We start from the raw sequence: 16,541 nt of genomic DNA, 5'->3' as shown, positions 1-16,541 counted from the left end.
ACCGCTGAGCCACCAGGGCTGCCCAACAAAGGGAATCTTAAAGTCAAAAAAGCTGCTCAGCTACTGCATGTAGAAAAGCCCAACAGATTAATAATAAAGAGCAAACAACCGACCTTAAGAGCCATTAAATACAGAAAAAGTGTCAGGCTTAGCCAATTCATAGAGAAACAAACAGTTAAACAAAATTTACCAAGTCAGCAAAGATTAACTTGGTGGTGTGGGGATAGCAAAACTTATGATGGATAGAGTACATTTTTGGTAGCCTTTCTGGAGGGCAATTTGGAAACGTCTCAGGAGTCTTATCTCTTGGTGTCATAGAACTGATCCTAAGGAGATGGTCAGAAATGTGTGAAAGTAAGGAAATCCACAACTGGACAGTTTATAGCACTGGACTCTTTAATAGTGCAAAATCAAAGGTAACTTTAAAATCCAACAATAGGGGTATGGTTGAATTAATGGATAGGTCCACGCGCAGTGAGAAAATTAATGAGACACTTGATGAAATAGGAGGTTCTGTGTTGGAAAAGCAAAGCATATTCAAGTGCAGCCATATATGATCTTGGTGTTAAAAAAATGTGTACACACGCGTAAGAGGAGGAAAAAAGACGCAAGCAATGCTCCAGTGTGAACTTTATTGCTAAAGGTTAGGATTACAGGGGATTTTCACGGTTTCTGTGCATTTGATGTTGCCTAGGCTTTCTATTCTAAACACACTGATTATCAGAGAAGAAAAGTATCCTGAAGTGGGGTTCTGGCAGACGGTGTACAATCAGTTACAAATAAAGTTTATTTGCATTTGGGACCCTGAATCGTTCAGTCTCTGCTGCCTGACCTCCTCCTGCCTCGACTCCTGGACCTAGAGGAGCTCTGGCTCCGGCTGCCCCGGCCGCGGCTGCGGCCCCTCTTCCTGCCTCGGCTCCGTGAACTGGGCCCGTCGCGGCTCCTCGACAGGTGTTTGTGAGACTTCTTCCCCCGGTGGCTGCTCCTCCTCTTCCTCTCGGCTTCCCCGTTTCTCTTGTAGGAGTGGACCGGGCTGGGGCTTCTTCGCCGCCGCGGCCTCCCATAGTACTCATCGTGGTGACCCGTCCTCTCTCTCCTCTCCGAGCCCTTCCCAAAGGATGAGCTGGTCCGATCGGGAGACAGGTAGATGTCTCTGTTAGCTTCCCAAAACTCATTGTTGGGATTTCTGAACACATGAAGAAAGTTGCAGTGTTTTCCTCTTGGGCACTGGTGTATTTCAAATAAACCTGCAAAGGCACAGTGAGGAAATAGCATTTACTGCTGGCCCTTTATCCGGTTTAGAAGGTACACTGCCGACGTTCGGAAGTGACAGACCTATCTCCTCCTGTGTATTATTTCAAAGCAGCTTATGTAAATTGATGTCATAGCTCTGGTACCCATAACTGCAAAAACATTCAAACACTCTAACAAACGGCACTGTGAACGGTAACAAAGCAGAAGGTGTTCATTAAGCCGAGTATCCCGGTCCCCGACCGGATGGATGAGGGTGTGGAGTGCGACCGACCGAACGCATGGTGACCACATCGGGGGGTTTTGAGGGCTCCACCGTCCCACTGATAGACGGTGTAGATCCCTAATTCACACCGAAGCGCCAGCCCCTAGGAATCCCGGGACAGCGCTCGGACAGCGTGCTGTGGCAGGACAGCTACTGGCCAGAAGGGAGCCCTATCAGAAGTGGAGGACTTTGTATTTTTTCTTTACACTTTAAGGAGAAGATGGTAAACATTGGCCTCATGCTCTTAAATTTACCAAGTGCTTTTAGTATGGAAGATTCTTGTCACAGGTGAAATCTACTCGAACAACTTAGTGGTCCTCTTGAGGCTCTCAAACTTTTTTTTTTTAAAGTTTGTCAATTCCCCAAATATGTAAAACGGTCAAAAAAAAAAAAAAAAAAAGCGAAGTACCTCCACACCACACATTATATGCGAAAACTCAAAATTGATCCGAGTCCTAAATGTAAGACATGAAACCGTACAACTCTTTGAGGAAGACATACAAGTAAAATCTTCATGACACTGGGCTGAGCAATGGATTCTTGGGTATGACACCAAGAGTACAAGCAAAAAAAAAAAAAAAGATAAAACAGATTTCATCAAAATTATAGACTTCTATACTTCACAGGACATCGTCAAAGTGAACGGGCAACCCACAAAATGGGAGCGAATATCGGCCAATCATATCTGCAATAAGGGGCTTCGACAGATGGAAGAGTAAAACCCCATGGTAAAAGGACAACCTAATTAACGAGGGGCAAGGTATCTAAATAGGCCTCTCTCCAAGGAGGACACACGTATGGCCAATCAGGAGGACGCACCAAAGACGCTCAACATCATTAATTACTAGGGAAAGTAGCAAAGTTGTTATTTTAAAAAAACAGGTGAAAGAGTCTCCTGCTTTGGGGGAGCCGGTGTCGCACTCGGAAGCACCTCACCGAAAGGGCACGCCGCGTTCCCATGAACTGACAAAAATAACCGCCGGCAGGGAAACGCCAGTTCCAGCTCTTTTAGCCCGCAAGCTCTCAAACCTCAGACGTCATGGTTCTTCTGCTCTCCAAAGCAAGGAACTCTAAATTCTTGTTTTGCCCCCTTCAATAAATGGTTTTTAAGTGACGGCATCCATTAAGACCAGGCTGCCAGAGATAAAGCCTTCGTAAATTATGGATTTTGTTTAATGAGAGGTTTTAAGCAGGCAAATGTAAAGCCAAGAAAAGTAAAGTGTAAGAGAAGTGCTCCCCTAAGGCCTGGACAGTTTCACCCCTGTTTCCAGAGGAGTTCAACGATAAATAGTTTGGCTGAGCTCGTCTGACGGAAATAAAAAAATAACAAGGCCTTGAGAATTGCTGGCTACTTAGAGGACTGACTCATCTCTGGACTCGGCGGCCACAGTCTGATGAGTCAGCCTCACTGCGCCCCGCCACACCCTACAGCTACAGCCGACCTCTACTGCACAAAACATGTCTTTCAAGCCAGGCAGGAAATGCCATCATGTTTGAAGGTGGCAGGGATGACCGAAAATTCACGAGGGATAAAGATACGGGAGAAAACCCAGCTTGCATGAGGGGAGCCGTGAGGAGAGGTCATCTCTGACGTGGCCACAAGGAAAAGGCAGCTTCTCGCAAACACAACTCAGGCTTCCTGAAGTTTGAGGGCTCGAGATGAGGATGAGATGGTGGGAATTCTAGCCCCAACTCTGTCACGGAGATGCCGTGACTGCAGCCACCTCATCCACAGCATGATCTACAAGCTCTATTACAGACCTAAAGTGCGAGGTTCTTTACGTAACGGTCTCTGCTCGTCTAGTGCATGAGGCACAAGCTAGGTTTCGCCCCTTTAAGAGACTCTTCTCAAGGTGCCCGGATGGCTCAGTGGGTTGAGCATCCGACTCTTGATCCCAGCTCAGGTCTTGATCTCAGGGTGGGGAGGTCAAGCCCCACACTGGGCTCCACGCTGGGCATGGAGCCTACTTTTTTTAAAAAAATGTTTTTTTCCCTTAAAAATGTCCCTTTACACAACAGCGGAACCACTGGGGTAAAATCATCGTGTTGTATTTTACCACAAATTGCCATTTTCCATCGGGTCACTGGACAGAATTCGCACTGAAGCTGCCGTCCTGCATACCATCGTCCGTTAAACAGAGAGAGGGCTGCCTGGCATTCTTCTTCCCTTCAAAAAAAAAACACAAATTAAAGGATGCATTTTACAGTAACTTTCTATTATGTAGATGACCCCCACTGTTCATTAACTTTCTTATTAGTTTATCATCAGACCACCAAGTTCACTGCTTTTATACTAGGGAGTCCTCCTTAGAGCATTCAAGCTCCTGAAGCTCACAATATATTCAGGAAGGCTTTTTGCTAACCCTCCGAGAGGTTCTGATGCATGGAAATCGGCTGGAGTCAAAGCTGCTTAAACCAATAGATTGGACCATTAAAAATGCAGAAGTGTTTCCCATCATCAGAGCCTCTCCTTTCTCAGCTAGGATTGCTGTTTTTCTTATTACAGTGGTTAATTGATCCCATTAGCCACGGCGGGGCCCAGACAAACAGCAGGACAAGCAGAAATGATACACCAACTGCTCTCTTAGGGGGCCGAAGGCATACCAAGATTACACGGGGCTTCGATTTCTGGCTTTTCCAATGTACCCTTTTCTGTTCTCTATGCTAGCCACTCCCTTTTCAGTTTGTATTTTAATTATGAAAACTATGTAAGTAAAAAAAATAACCACTGTAAAAGATTCAAAACTATGTTAAGTATACAATGCATGAAATGCAAATGCATTCTCAAGTCCCTTTGGATATCTCTATCAGCTCTTAATATTACATTTTTAAAAATAACACACATGTGAAAGCCATCTATTTCGTGGGAAAAACCCAGACAGCAACATAATTACACTACACTGTGACAAAATATTTATGTTCAGAATACTTACGATTGATACTGAACATACACATTGCCCCTCAGATGAGGTTCCAAGTTGCAGCTGACCTAAGGAGCAATGAAGAATTTGATCATAAAAAAAGAGAGAGAAGAAGGAGGAAAAGAAATCCTCCAGTCATCACAATGCACTTTGTCCAAGGTAACACTACCAAAAGTAGTTAACATTTGAAGATTCCAAAATCCAGCTACCATGCCACTCCCAGGCCTATTTAAGGCATGCTTCAGCACACCACACCATTACAGGCCCCAATTATTTGATGCCTGCTGATCCAGATTCGTTTTTCATGAATGTGAAATGCTTCACATGTACATACAAATACAGAGAACAAAAATCAACCACCCAATTTCAAGATGAACGCTTGCCATTTTCAACTAAGAATGGTTAAATATGCAAAACATTAAAGACCCAGTTGAAAGCCTTCTGCCTAGCGTCCCTTCCCTATCACATGGATGAGCACTAACTAGCCTGAGGCTGGTGTATCCTTCACATTCCAAATGCAAACAAATATACGTGCACCTCTCCACACAGACACAAACATGCATATCCATATGTATACAGACAGGCACATACACATACATCCGTGCCATAGAATCATACATGTTATGTACAGACACCTATTATAAACATATGGGTAGACTTTATGTGAATATATGGGTATATTTATGTATACGTATGCAAAGAAACCCATATATGTATTGGTAAACAATGCACAGGACTGCTTTGTACATTTAAAATTTTTAACACACAAAGTATATTTTACATTTTTTCCAAATATCATCACATAAACATGACTCATTTGAACTGTATACTGGGTATATCAAAATACCAAATTCATTTATCCACTCCTTTAATGATGACTATCATCATTAGATAGGTGCTTTCAATTTTTCAACAAACAGTGCTGCAGTCAGCATTCCTGAACATGTCTCTGTGGATACAAGGATTTCTAAGATGCATGACCAGAACTAGTGTGCCAGTCTGTAGGTTCACATGTACCTTCAACTTCACTAGATATTGGTAAACTTCTTTCTGAAGTGGTTTTACTAATTGACACATCCTTGCCCACTCTTGGTATTAACAGAATTTATCATTTTTTACCTGATAGGTGTAAATAATCTCATTTAACATGCACTGTTCCTATTATTAGGCTGAGCATTTGATCATTTGTCTTCAAAAATGACAAATCTGGACACACAGATCAATGGGACAGAACAGAAAGCTCAGAAATAAACCCATGATTATATGGCCAATTAATCTATGACAAAGGAGGAATGATTATGCAATGGGAAAAAGCCTCTCCACAAATGCTTCTGGGAAAACTGGACAGCTACATGCAAAAAAAAAAATGAAACTGGACCACTTTCTCACACCATACACAAAAAATAAACTCAAAATGGATTAAGGACCTAAATGTGAGACCTAAAACCATAAAAATCCTGGAAAAGAGCACAGGCAGTAATTTCTCTGACATCGGCCCTAGCAGCATTTCTCTAGGTAGGTCTCCAGAGGCAAGGGAAACAAAAGCAAAAATAAACTACTGGGACCACATCAAAATAAAAAGCTTCTGCATAGCAAAGGTAACAATCAACACAACTAATAAAAGGCAACCTGTGTAGTAAGAGAAGACTTTTGCAAATGACATATCTGATAAAGGGTCAGTATCCAAAATATATAAAGAACTTATATGACTCAAAGCCCAAAAACCAAATAATCCAATTAAAAATGGGCAGAAGACATGAATATTTTTCCAAAGACGAATACAGACAACCAACAGACACATGAGAAGCTCAACATCACTCATCATCAGGGAAATGTAAATCCAAACCACAATGAGATACCACCTCACACCTGTCAGAATGGCTCAAATTGAATAGAAATAAGTGTTGACAAGGATGCAGAATAAAAGGAACCCTGGTGTGCTGTTGGTGAGAATGCACACTGGTGCAGCCACTGTGGAAAATAGCATGGAGGTTCCTCAAAAAGTTAAAAATAGAACTACCATATGATCCAGTAATCGCACTACTGGGTATTGACCCAAAGAAAATGAAAATGCTAATTCAAAGGGATACATGGACCCCTATATGTATAGCAGCATCATTTACAATGGACAAATTATGGCAATAGCCCCAGTGCCCATTGATAGATGGATGAGGTTGTGGTATATATACAATGGAATGTTACTCAGCCATAAAAAAAAGAATGAGATCTTGCCATTTGCAACAACATGGATGGAGCTAGACAGCATAATGCTAAGCAAAATAAGACAGAGAAAGGCAAATACCATGATTTCACTCCTATGTGGAATTTAAGAAAACAAACAAAAAGGGAAAAACTGAAAAACTCTTAACTACAGAACTGATGTTTACCAGAGGGGAGGTGGGTAGGGGGACTGGGTGAAATAGGTGATGAGGATGAAGAGTACACTTATTTTGATGAGCACTGAGTAATGTATAGAACTTTGGAATCACCATATTGTACACCCGAAACTAACACTGTATGTTAACTATGCTGGAATTAAAATAAATAAAAATAGACAAATCTGATTTGTTTTTATTTAATGGTATAAGAAGGTCCTCAGATATTGATACAAATGATCAGCTTTTATTTTCAAAATGAATCTACAATGTTACAAATTTGTTCTACAGTATTTTTGTTAGAGTACTCAAAAAGAGGCACACTCCATAATGATAGTTTATAACATCATCCTTAGACGAGGAATGATAGTTTATAACATCATCCTTGAAGACTAAAAAGGCCTTAGGAGACCACATCAGTTTCACCAGCGACCTCAGAGATCATTTAATCCAGTTGTTCCCAAGGACCCATTAATTTTCCATTAATTCAGTGTTTTCAAACTTCTTTTATTAAGAATTTACTAAAGAGCTGTCCATGTAAAATTGCCAATGTGATTAGCATGAGCTTGGCTGATAAAATTCTAAACTGAAGGACAAAAAACAATAAACCACACCGTGGGGCAGCCCTGGTGGCACAGCGGTTTGGCGCCGCCTGCAGCCTGGGGTGTGATCCTGGAGACCCAGGATCAGGTCCCGCGTCGGGCTCCCTGCATGGAGCCTGCATCTCCCTCTCCCTCTGCCTGTGTCTCAGCCTCTCTCTCTGTGTAGATGAATAAATAAGTAAAATCTTTAAAAAATAAATAAATAAACCACACCGTGGCTAGCAGGTGCAGCCTGTTCTAAGTAATGGTGTGACTTCCACTAACCAGGTGGAAGTTTTGAAAGCAGCTCTGCCACTGACTTCACAGAAGCAATGCAATGTAGGGACCCCACGAGGGAAACCACTGATATAGTCTAATGCCCTCCCTTTCGGGACGAGGCAAAAGCATGAAGAGGCAAAGTGATATGTGCAACTAGTCAAACCATGCAGACCCCCCAGCGTGCTATGGCGCCATGCGGGGCTGGCCCTGTGGCTCTAGTGATCACTGCTTGTGCTGAGAAGCAGTGTGAAGACCGGGAGGTGCATGTTACACATATGGAAAGGGAAAGAGAAATTTTAAAAGATTTTTTAAATTAGGAACTCAGGGGCACCTGGGTGGCTCAGTCAATTGAGCATCTGACTTTGACTCAGGTCATGATCTCAGGGTCCTGGGATTGAGCCCTGTATCGGACTCCCTACTCAGCGGAGAGCCTGCTTCTCACTCTCCTGCTCCCCCTGCTTGTGCTGTCAAATAAATAAAATCTTTAAAAAAATTTTTAAAAGAGTGGGATTAGAGGAGCACCTCGCCATCTCAGTGGGTAGAATGTTCGACTCTTGATCTCAGGGTCTGAGTTCGAGCCCCACATCGGGCTACCTGCTCAGCAGTCTGCTTCTCCCTCTCCCTCTGTGTGTGCACATGAGCTCTCTCTCTAATAAATAAAATCTTAAAAAAAAAAAGTTGTGAACTCACTGTACATTAAGTACAGCTTTGCATTTCATGAGTGCTGATGCTTAGCAGTCGCTCTGCTGTTTCCTGGCTGTTCCAACTTTCCTGTCATTGCTAACTTGCAGGAAAAAAAACTCACGATTTTATTCCTTTTTTTCTTCCCCCTTCAAATTATGGGGCATTTCCCCCACCCTACCATAGCAAAATCATTCCGGTTTGGATCTGATCAAGTCACAAAGTGGGAGGCCTCACTATGCTAGGATTCGAGCCCCAGGGTCCTAAGAGCAGCTACTAGTACCTCTGCCTTTATTCGTGCCTTGAGGAATGTTTTCCAATAACTGTGTACTCTGAAAGGTCCCTTTTCAGCCGGTATGCTGCATCACAAGCCACAATTTGGGGAACACTATGTTCAGTACTGAATGAATAAAAACAATGTCAAAAGAAGGAATCAAGGTTTCTGTTCTTGGGTAGCTCCAGAATGAATTAGTACCTGGGGTGGAAGGTGCAAGCAAGTGCCATTATCATGCGGCAAACTCAGTAAGCGGAGGGGTGTTACACTGTGCACGCTGCAGCTCTAGGTGAGACCCACTACAAAGGAAGGGACAGCTGCCTTCTCCATCATATGCAGCCTCTACATGAACAGTGGGATGCCTATCTGCAGGACCTTACGCAGTTCTGATTTCATGTAGTCCTCTACCGTATCAGCAGTGAGGGGTGGTAGAAAGGGAGAAGAAAGTCACATTTACTGAGAGCCCGGGCACCCAACTTTGGACCAGGCATTGCACCATCACACACGCCCCGCCCAGGCAGACAGCCTGTGCCCTAGCGCTCATGTCCTCTAGGGTACTTTGGTGGGAAGTGAAGCAGTCCCCTTCTTCATGTGCATCGTGCACACCCACCTTGAACTGGATCACTTTCCCCACATTCTTGAACTCCGGAAGCACGTCATCATAGAAGTCCAGGAACTGCTGGTAGGTTTCCTCTTCACTGTACTCTAGGCTCGCGTCTGGGTCATAGTCATCCCTTCTGCACTGCTCCATCCCAAACGTTGTAAACATGCTTTTAATAAGAAGTGTGGGACTCGAAGATGGAAAATTGTGTTTACGTGAACACCTGCATATGAAAGGAGAACTTAAATGCAGCACTCCAAGAGTTAGAAATTGTACACCAAAAGTTCCCTTTAGGGGCACCTGAGTGGCTCAGCCGGTTAAGCGTCTGCCTTTGGCTCAGGTCATGATCCTGCGGTCCTGGGATCAAGCATTGCGTCAGGCTCCCTGCTCAGTGGGGAGCCTGCTTCTTCCTCTCCTCCCTACTCATGCTCTCTCATTCTGTCTCACTCTCTCCCATAAAATAAATAAATCTTTAAGAAAAAACTCCCTTTAAACTTTGAGAGACTTCTCTACAAGTCTCTCTTCTTCACTGCAAGATAATAAACCCCATTCAGATGTCAAAGTGTAACACTGAAACCGACCAATAGATCTGCTCTCGTTAAGATGTAAAGTTGGGAATTACTTCCATGTCCATATGCCATTTGGCTGCCTTTTGATGAAGTTCCCAAAGTGTTACACATGTAAAAGCATTGGAGGAAAAGTCCACTGACCTGACAGGCTGGGGTGACAGGCACAAGGATACCATATGTGGGACTCAGGAGGAAGGTGAGAACAATACAATCCTGGTTCTATACAATCTTCAACTAACTCAATGCTTAAAGAACAGGGTAACCTACGAGTTTCGAGCTAATGGAATATTTCAATTTCACATGTGTACACACAGCATTTCATAGTTATCAGGGCATTTTTCTATTTCTTCCTCTGATCCTTGCAGCCTGTTAGGACAGTCAGGGCTTGCATCTTCCCCACTTTGCAAAGAGAGAAGCAGAGGCCTAGAGCAGCACACTTATCCAGGGCACCTGGCTGGTAAGAGGGGGCTGGGAAGGCGGGGTTAAGCTACAGTCTAGTGCCTGTCCATCATACGGCATGATGCAGACTTCCCATATAATGAGGAGGCTAAGCATTAGGAAGAACGATTTTCTTTTCAGAGTTTAAACCGTGCCACACCAGGTTGTATGTGAGTAATTTAAGTCTTCTACAGGGGTTTACTTTATTTACTTCCCTCTCTGAAAAGGAGAAGGAAAAGAAAATGTAGTTCAAGGTTCCAAATCACCGGATTTTCCTGATTAGGTTTCTAGTTATTAAAAAATGGGTTAAGGCAAAATTTTTAGGAAAAAAAGCAATCCCCAGAAATAAGAAAAGAAGCTGAAGAATAAGGCAAGTGTCAGCAAAATCAATTACCGTGAAATGACTAAACGTTTAACTCCCACTCACTTCCCATGTCTATAAACTGACATCTGTGCGCCCAGTGAGACAACACACCCAGAGTGCCCCCCCCCCCCGCACACCGCACCCAGCTCAGACATGTGCAGTGTCCAGGAATGTGAAATGTTCTACTTTCCAAAGGACCCTCCTAGATGATTCAGTAGGGACCTCGTGATAGATCCACCTTCCCAAATATAGTTACCAACTGCACAAAGAGTGAAAGTTCAACCTGACCACAAGTGTTAGCAAATCCAAAATTTACAAGTAGGAAACACAGACAGATTTAAACATGGAACCAATTTAACAGGGTTAAAATTCTGCTCGTGGGATTATTACATCTGAATGAACCTGGCTCTAATTCCTAGAGTGTCAAACGAGCATGTGAGTTTGGGCACAGGGCCCAAGTCCCTGTTTAGGGAAAATCCCCACTTGGCTTGGAGACAGTCTGCACAATCTGTGTATACTCAGGGCTAGTCCTACTACAGCCCCTCCTGAGAAGTCGGCTAAGGCAAGAGGTATTTGGGAAGGCAATCTAAAGGTGTGATACCAAACCTGTTTGGTTCCCAGAATCACCTGGAAAGAACCGAGATTTCTGAGATTCTGTCCCAAACCATCTGTCAAGACCTCAGGGTGGGGAACCATATTTTCAAAGTAACTCCCCACCTGATCCTGAAGGTCAGCCATGTTTGGGAACCCCTGGTTTAGGCCATGCTATGTACTTAAGATGCAGATACTTGAATCAAGTTAAGACTGCCATGAAATCACAGTTAAGACATCACCCTAGCCCAAGGTCAGCCACTGAACCGTGTGGTCTCCAGATGCCCCTTTGGGCATAGCTAACCCACTACACCCTTTTCTCTTCTTGAGGGAGCTCTCGAGTTGCCCACTACCTTTGTCCTTCACAGATTTCAAGATACATGCTGAAATGAGGCTGCAATCATTTATTGAAGGTCTCTGTGAGAACATTTTCAGGGAAAATTATGTAAGCAGCTGTTAATAAGACATCTATCGAAGTTATGGCCTACCTCCTTCCTCAATGTCTTTACGCAGTATTGCATGGGAGAAAGATATAGAACCTAATGCCTGGAAAATCTGTCTTTCCAGAGATACCATGCATTCTTCCTTTTTGGTAAGAACTAAATTTCCTCTTGGGCTGTGTTACAATCCAGTGCCAAGTGTACTGCACACTCACAATAACTCACTTTCTCCTCCTTCCCTTGCTTTCCATGTCTTTCACTACACTTAATGCAATAGATAATGAGCCCTCTTTAAATCACTTCTGGAAACCAGTGAGTTAAAAATAGCTATCCTGATATGTAAGTTTTACCTTTCATCAGTGATCATGTTTTCAGGAGGGTGAAACAACAATAAAAAAACCCGGAACTCCCCCTCAAAGCTGTGACTCCAGAAGTATCAGCTCCAGAAAGGTTCTAGAATTGACCTGTGGACTCATGACAAAAACAGAACCACCAAAGAAACACTTCGGTGATGAAGTATCTGTCTGATGATGTGACAAGCCTTAACAGAAAACAACAACTGTAGGATCCTGGAGCAAGTCAGCATGGCTCTCTCTAAGAGGGGAACAGTCTTGTTGTCTGAAAGGATGGTGCTGCATTTTGTAACTGCTCATTTCATAGAATTGTATTTCACAATTCATCACCCGAATGATGAAAATACCCAAACTGCTCTCATACTTTGATGGCGGTGATAGTGAAATTTCACATGCCTATGAAAATATGAAGAAATGTTCCCAAACTAACCTGCTCACTGTCACTATGTCCTTGGAATGACTCTCAGGGCTGTGTGAGCACCTGACGGACTCTTCTCCTTTCCACAAACACACACTGCCCACGGATGTCCTAAAACCCTTCAGGACACACCCCCTTCTCTCGTTCATGCCCATCCAAAGGGGAATTTATAATCTGATGACCACAGTCTTAAGATTCAAGGTAATGTTGGAGATACATCATAAAGGAGGAAACTTGCAACTAGAAAACCTACCCACACAGATGTGAATTTATACTGAGTCCCCATTGTCTTTCGCGGGTACTTCCCATGTTTTCTTTGCTGGGGGGTGTTTAATGCCAATGATTACTATTTCTTGATGAACTAAGCCTAAGTTTAGGAAACACTTCTAAAGGTAAAAAGGGGAATAAAGTCTCTTCTTCTTTCCTTAGTTCCCAGTTCCTCAAGAGGAGGCTTTCACTACTGACCACATCCTACGAATCCTTTCACAGATATTCTGACTTTACACAACCCTAGTCATGAACCATAAAAGGAACTATGCAGCCTGCATTAGGGGCTCTCAGTCCTAGGGCGCACAAGAAACACCAGAGGACATTTCAAAAGTAAGGCTGCCTGCGTCTCAGAGATTTCCCCAACTTGAGGTAGGACATACATTTTTTAAAGCTTTCTAGAGGATTCTCATGTGCACCTGGGTTGAGAACCACTGCTCTTGGGCAGCCCCGGTGGCCCAGCGGTTTAGCGCTGCCTTCAGCCGCGGGTGTGAACCTGGAGACTCGGGATTGAGTCCCACGTCAGGCTCCCTGCATGGAGCCTGCTTCTCTGCCTGTGTCTCTGCCTCTCTCTCTCCGTGTCTGTCATTAATAAATAAAGAAAAAAAATGAAAATCCAAGTATAACTTAAAAAAAAAAAAAAGAGAACCACTGCTCTTAAAAAATATAAAAAGGCATGAGGGCTTAACTTCAAAAAGAAAAATAAGAGGAAGAGAGAGCAAGATTATATTTTCAAAGAAGGACATGAAACTCATGGCATGGATAATTTTATGAATAAAATAACATGAATGAAAATACGGAGTTTTCTCATTACATACATATGAATCTGCCTATTAACGTCCCTTTCAGGACTAATAGAATCCTAAGAAACAAGTAGATGTTTTCTGCAAAATGCTTAGTAATCACCAGGTTTTGACTTGGATAGACTATCATAAATTATTTTCAACTTTTGAGTTGTTCATTTTTTTTGAGTTGTTCATTCATTAATAAGCCAAATGATAAACATCACCAATGCCTGGCACATAGTAAGGATTTAAATATTTGCTAAATGAATGAACTGACACTTAGTTCTCCATGTGAATGGCTTGTTTCAAAAACACGGAGCCAAAAGAGGCAGGCAGCCGAGTGTCTCAGAGAATAAGGGCAACCACAACAAAATGAAAATACCAGCCAACACTCGGGACAGTGTTTGCCATATGCCTGGCACGGTGTCTGGGTTTGCCCTGCATTCACTCCTTGCAGCCTCACAAACTCCTCCAAAAGGAGAGACTATTTTTCATCCCCATTTTACAGATGAGGAAACTAAGGCTCAGAAGGCTTAAGTAACTCTCCCCAACTGACAGCTGCTTAAGTCAGTTTTTGCACCCAGGCTCTGTTCCTGAGTCCAAGCAGACAGACTGAGAATGGGGAATGAGAAAACTTTTCCTCATTCACTCGGGTCCTGTCTTTCACAGATAGCCTTGGGCATGCCAATTTTTTTAAAGTCTCTTCTGTGCATGGTGTTGGCCACTCAAAAATAAGTAAATAAAAATAAATAAAGCCAAGCTGCTCCGGTCTCTTGAAATATGTTCTTTCTCCATCCAAATTGTCCCACGTGGACTCATGCAAGCACAGGAAGAAAACAAAAAGGACAAGGTCTTCATGAAGCTGTGAAGGAATGCAAAGGAAGCCCTATCAGAGAACTAGGCTGAGCCTACCCAGGGAACATGTACAGGAGGAGCAATGTGACTGGAGAAGCAGCAAGAAAGCAGCAGATACCTGACTGGGAACCTCTCAAACTCAAGCCCGTGCTGCACCCACAAAGAGAACAACCTCGACATTGTGATCCACTGAATTCTGACCCGATAAAGCAAAATTAGTTACCTATCTCCAAATCTGCACGCTCCTGTTTTACTGTAGAATGGACAATTAGCTCGATCTTTCTCCATTATCCTTAAGTCGATGGGTGGTTCTGGGTTTTGCCATGTGGCACCATTTTCCAACTGTTGAAAATAACCGTGACTTTATTGGTGGTGTAAAAATCCATGAAGAACTCCATGTTTAAAATGTATGCAAATATTTTGGCCAAAAATAAAAAATAGATTTAAGAATATATACATTTAGGTCATAACAGGCAATCCAAACTTCACGAACAATTGCCCGGAGACATGCACTGTGTCTTTCCTGGCTCCCAGTCATTGCCCATCATCAGGCGTCAGTCACTGTGGCTACCAGGAACTGTCACCGAGGTCTCCCTTCTGCCCAGCCATTCTGAATGAGGTCAAAGGACTTGTCAGGGAACCACCCCTGAGAGAGACCAAAGTTGCTCTGTAGCAAGTCAAACCATTTATTTCAGGGCAACAGTGTGTGATGCTGCTCACACACACTGTAAGGACTATAAATAATACAGTCCAGAGAGGTGACTTGATACCATTTGCTTTTGCTCATCAAAAAACTTTTGCTGCTGTTGTTGCTGCTGTAAAAATCACAGAGCTACAAAAGTGATTCTGATACTCAGATGTGACCTAAATAGCTTACCACAAAATTAACATGATACTGGAAGAACCGTTTTTAAAGAAATGTTCACTGATCTCTAATCTGAATGAAAGATTTGAAAATACCTCATTTTCAGCCTGCTCCAGCATCTTCTGCACAGCTTCCTACAAATGGTGCAAACATAGGACTAATGAAAACCTGCAAGTCAGGAATGTCACGTCTGGTTTCTCTGGTTAAGAATCTCTGTAACAATTAAAAACATAAAAACAAAAACAAAACCCCACACACATCAAAGGTTTCAGGTTCTAATTTGCTTTCTACAGCACAGATCTTCTGAAAAGCTTTCAAAGGACATATAGCTGAGAATGTTTATTCAAATAGGACATTTATTAGCTCCCATTGCAAAACAGTCTTATAATAGTTTCAGTTAACAGTAATACTTAGCATATTTGCTCATATATACCACATTCTAGCTTTTAAAATGAGTGATATAGTATCAGAGAATTATTATAAAATGCAATGCTTAGGTCAAACATCATCAACACTTAACAGATATTAAAGTATGACATGTACAGCAGTAACTCGGGTTGATGAAAAGATCAAACTTTTCGGTAAGGCAAAGGAAGTCTTACAATGTGCCAGTAAATTTTGAGCTGTCATTTAAACAAGTTTTAAATTATTCTTGACAGACTTCTCTTCCCTAGCTCCTTAAAGCATTACATAAAAGACTCCTCTGCCTCGCTGCTTACTTGAGAACGCTATCAGGACCCCTGGTTAACTTAACATGCTCACCAGGCAACTCTGGTTCTTCTCCACCCCCAATCACCTGAACACCCCACATCTCCATAAAGGACATTGCCGTTTGCCCCCTTGTTTGGACTAACAATCTAAAAAGGAGAACTGGAATTCCTCTCCTTTTCCTTCCCCTCCCTGTCCGTTCAACCATACACCTCACATCTGTGGACTTATCCTAACTAAGCACTGCCCTCATCCAAACCACCATCATGTCCTATCTGGAACAGCAGTCTTCTAACTGGTCACTCTATTTCCATTCTTGTCTCCTTGGTCACCGCTCCTGTTCTCCACCCCCTGACCTGTCTTTATACAAAAGTTAGAATGATCTGTTAAGGGTATAGACATGAATTAAGTGAAGTCAAACCCTGCTTAAAAACCCTGCTAATGGCTTCCCATGACAATATAAAACGCAAACTCCTCCTTCCAGTCTAGGAGGCCTTACATGATCTGACCCTGCCTACCTTCCTGACCCCTTCCCTCACCACCCACCGCTCTCTCCTTTGGTCTCCAAGATTCAGGCACCCTGACATCTTTTCAGCTCCATGCTCAGGCCTCTTCCCTCTGCCTGAACCCCTTTCCCCAACATTTTTGCACTCAGGTGTC

At 42.9% G+C, this 16,541-nt stretch overlaps 1 protein-coding gene across 1 annotated transcript in view; it reads right to left on the bottom strand.

The window, feature by feature from the left end:
- Positions 1 to 618: 618 nt before the first annotated feature.
- ZRSR2 (zinc finger CCCH-type, RNA binding motif and serine/arginine rich 2) overlaps positions 619 to 16,541 on the bottom strand; it is a 28,667-nt gene continuing 12,744 nt past the window's right edge. Inside the window, exons 6-11 of the mRNA XM_041741384.1 lie at positions 15,269 to 15,307; positions 14,532 to 14,650; positions 9,238 to 9,451; positions 4,450 to 4,505; positions 3,574 to 3,683; positions 619 to 1,247 (exon numbers count right to left, since the gene is read on the bottom strand). Coding sequence (XP_041597318.1) covers positions 814 to 1,247; positions 3,574 to 3,683; positions 4,450 to 4,505; positions 9,238 to 9,451; positions 14,532 to 14,650; positions 15,269 to 15,307 — 972 coding nt within the window. The 3' untranslated portion in view covers positions 619 to 813. The remainder of the gene's footprint in view (positions 1,248 to 3,573; positions 3,684 to 4,449; positions 4,506 to 9,237; positions 9,452 to 14,531; positions 14,651 to 15,268; positions 15,308 to 16,541) is intronic.

This window comes from Vulpes lagopus, chromosome X (assembly GCF_018345385.1).
Source record: "Vulpes lagopus strain Blue_001 chromosome X, ASM1834538v1, whole genome shotgun sequence".
Taxonomy (NCBI): domain Eukaryota; kingdom Metazoa; phylum Chordata; class Mammalia; order Carnivora; family Canidae; genus Vulpes; species Vulpes lagopus.
The sequence above is the reverse complement of the archived record's forward strand: the minus strand, read 5'-3'. Positions and strand labels throughout refer to the sequence as shown.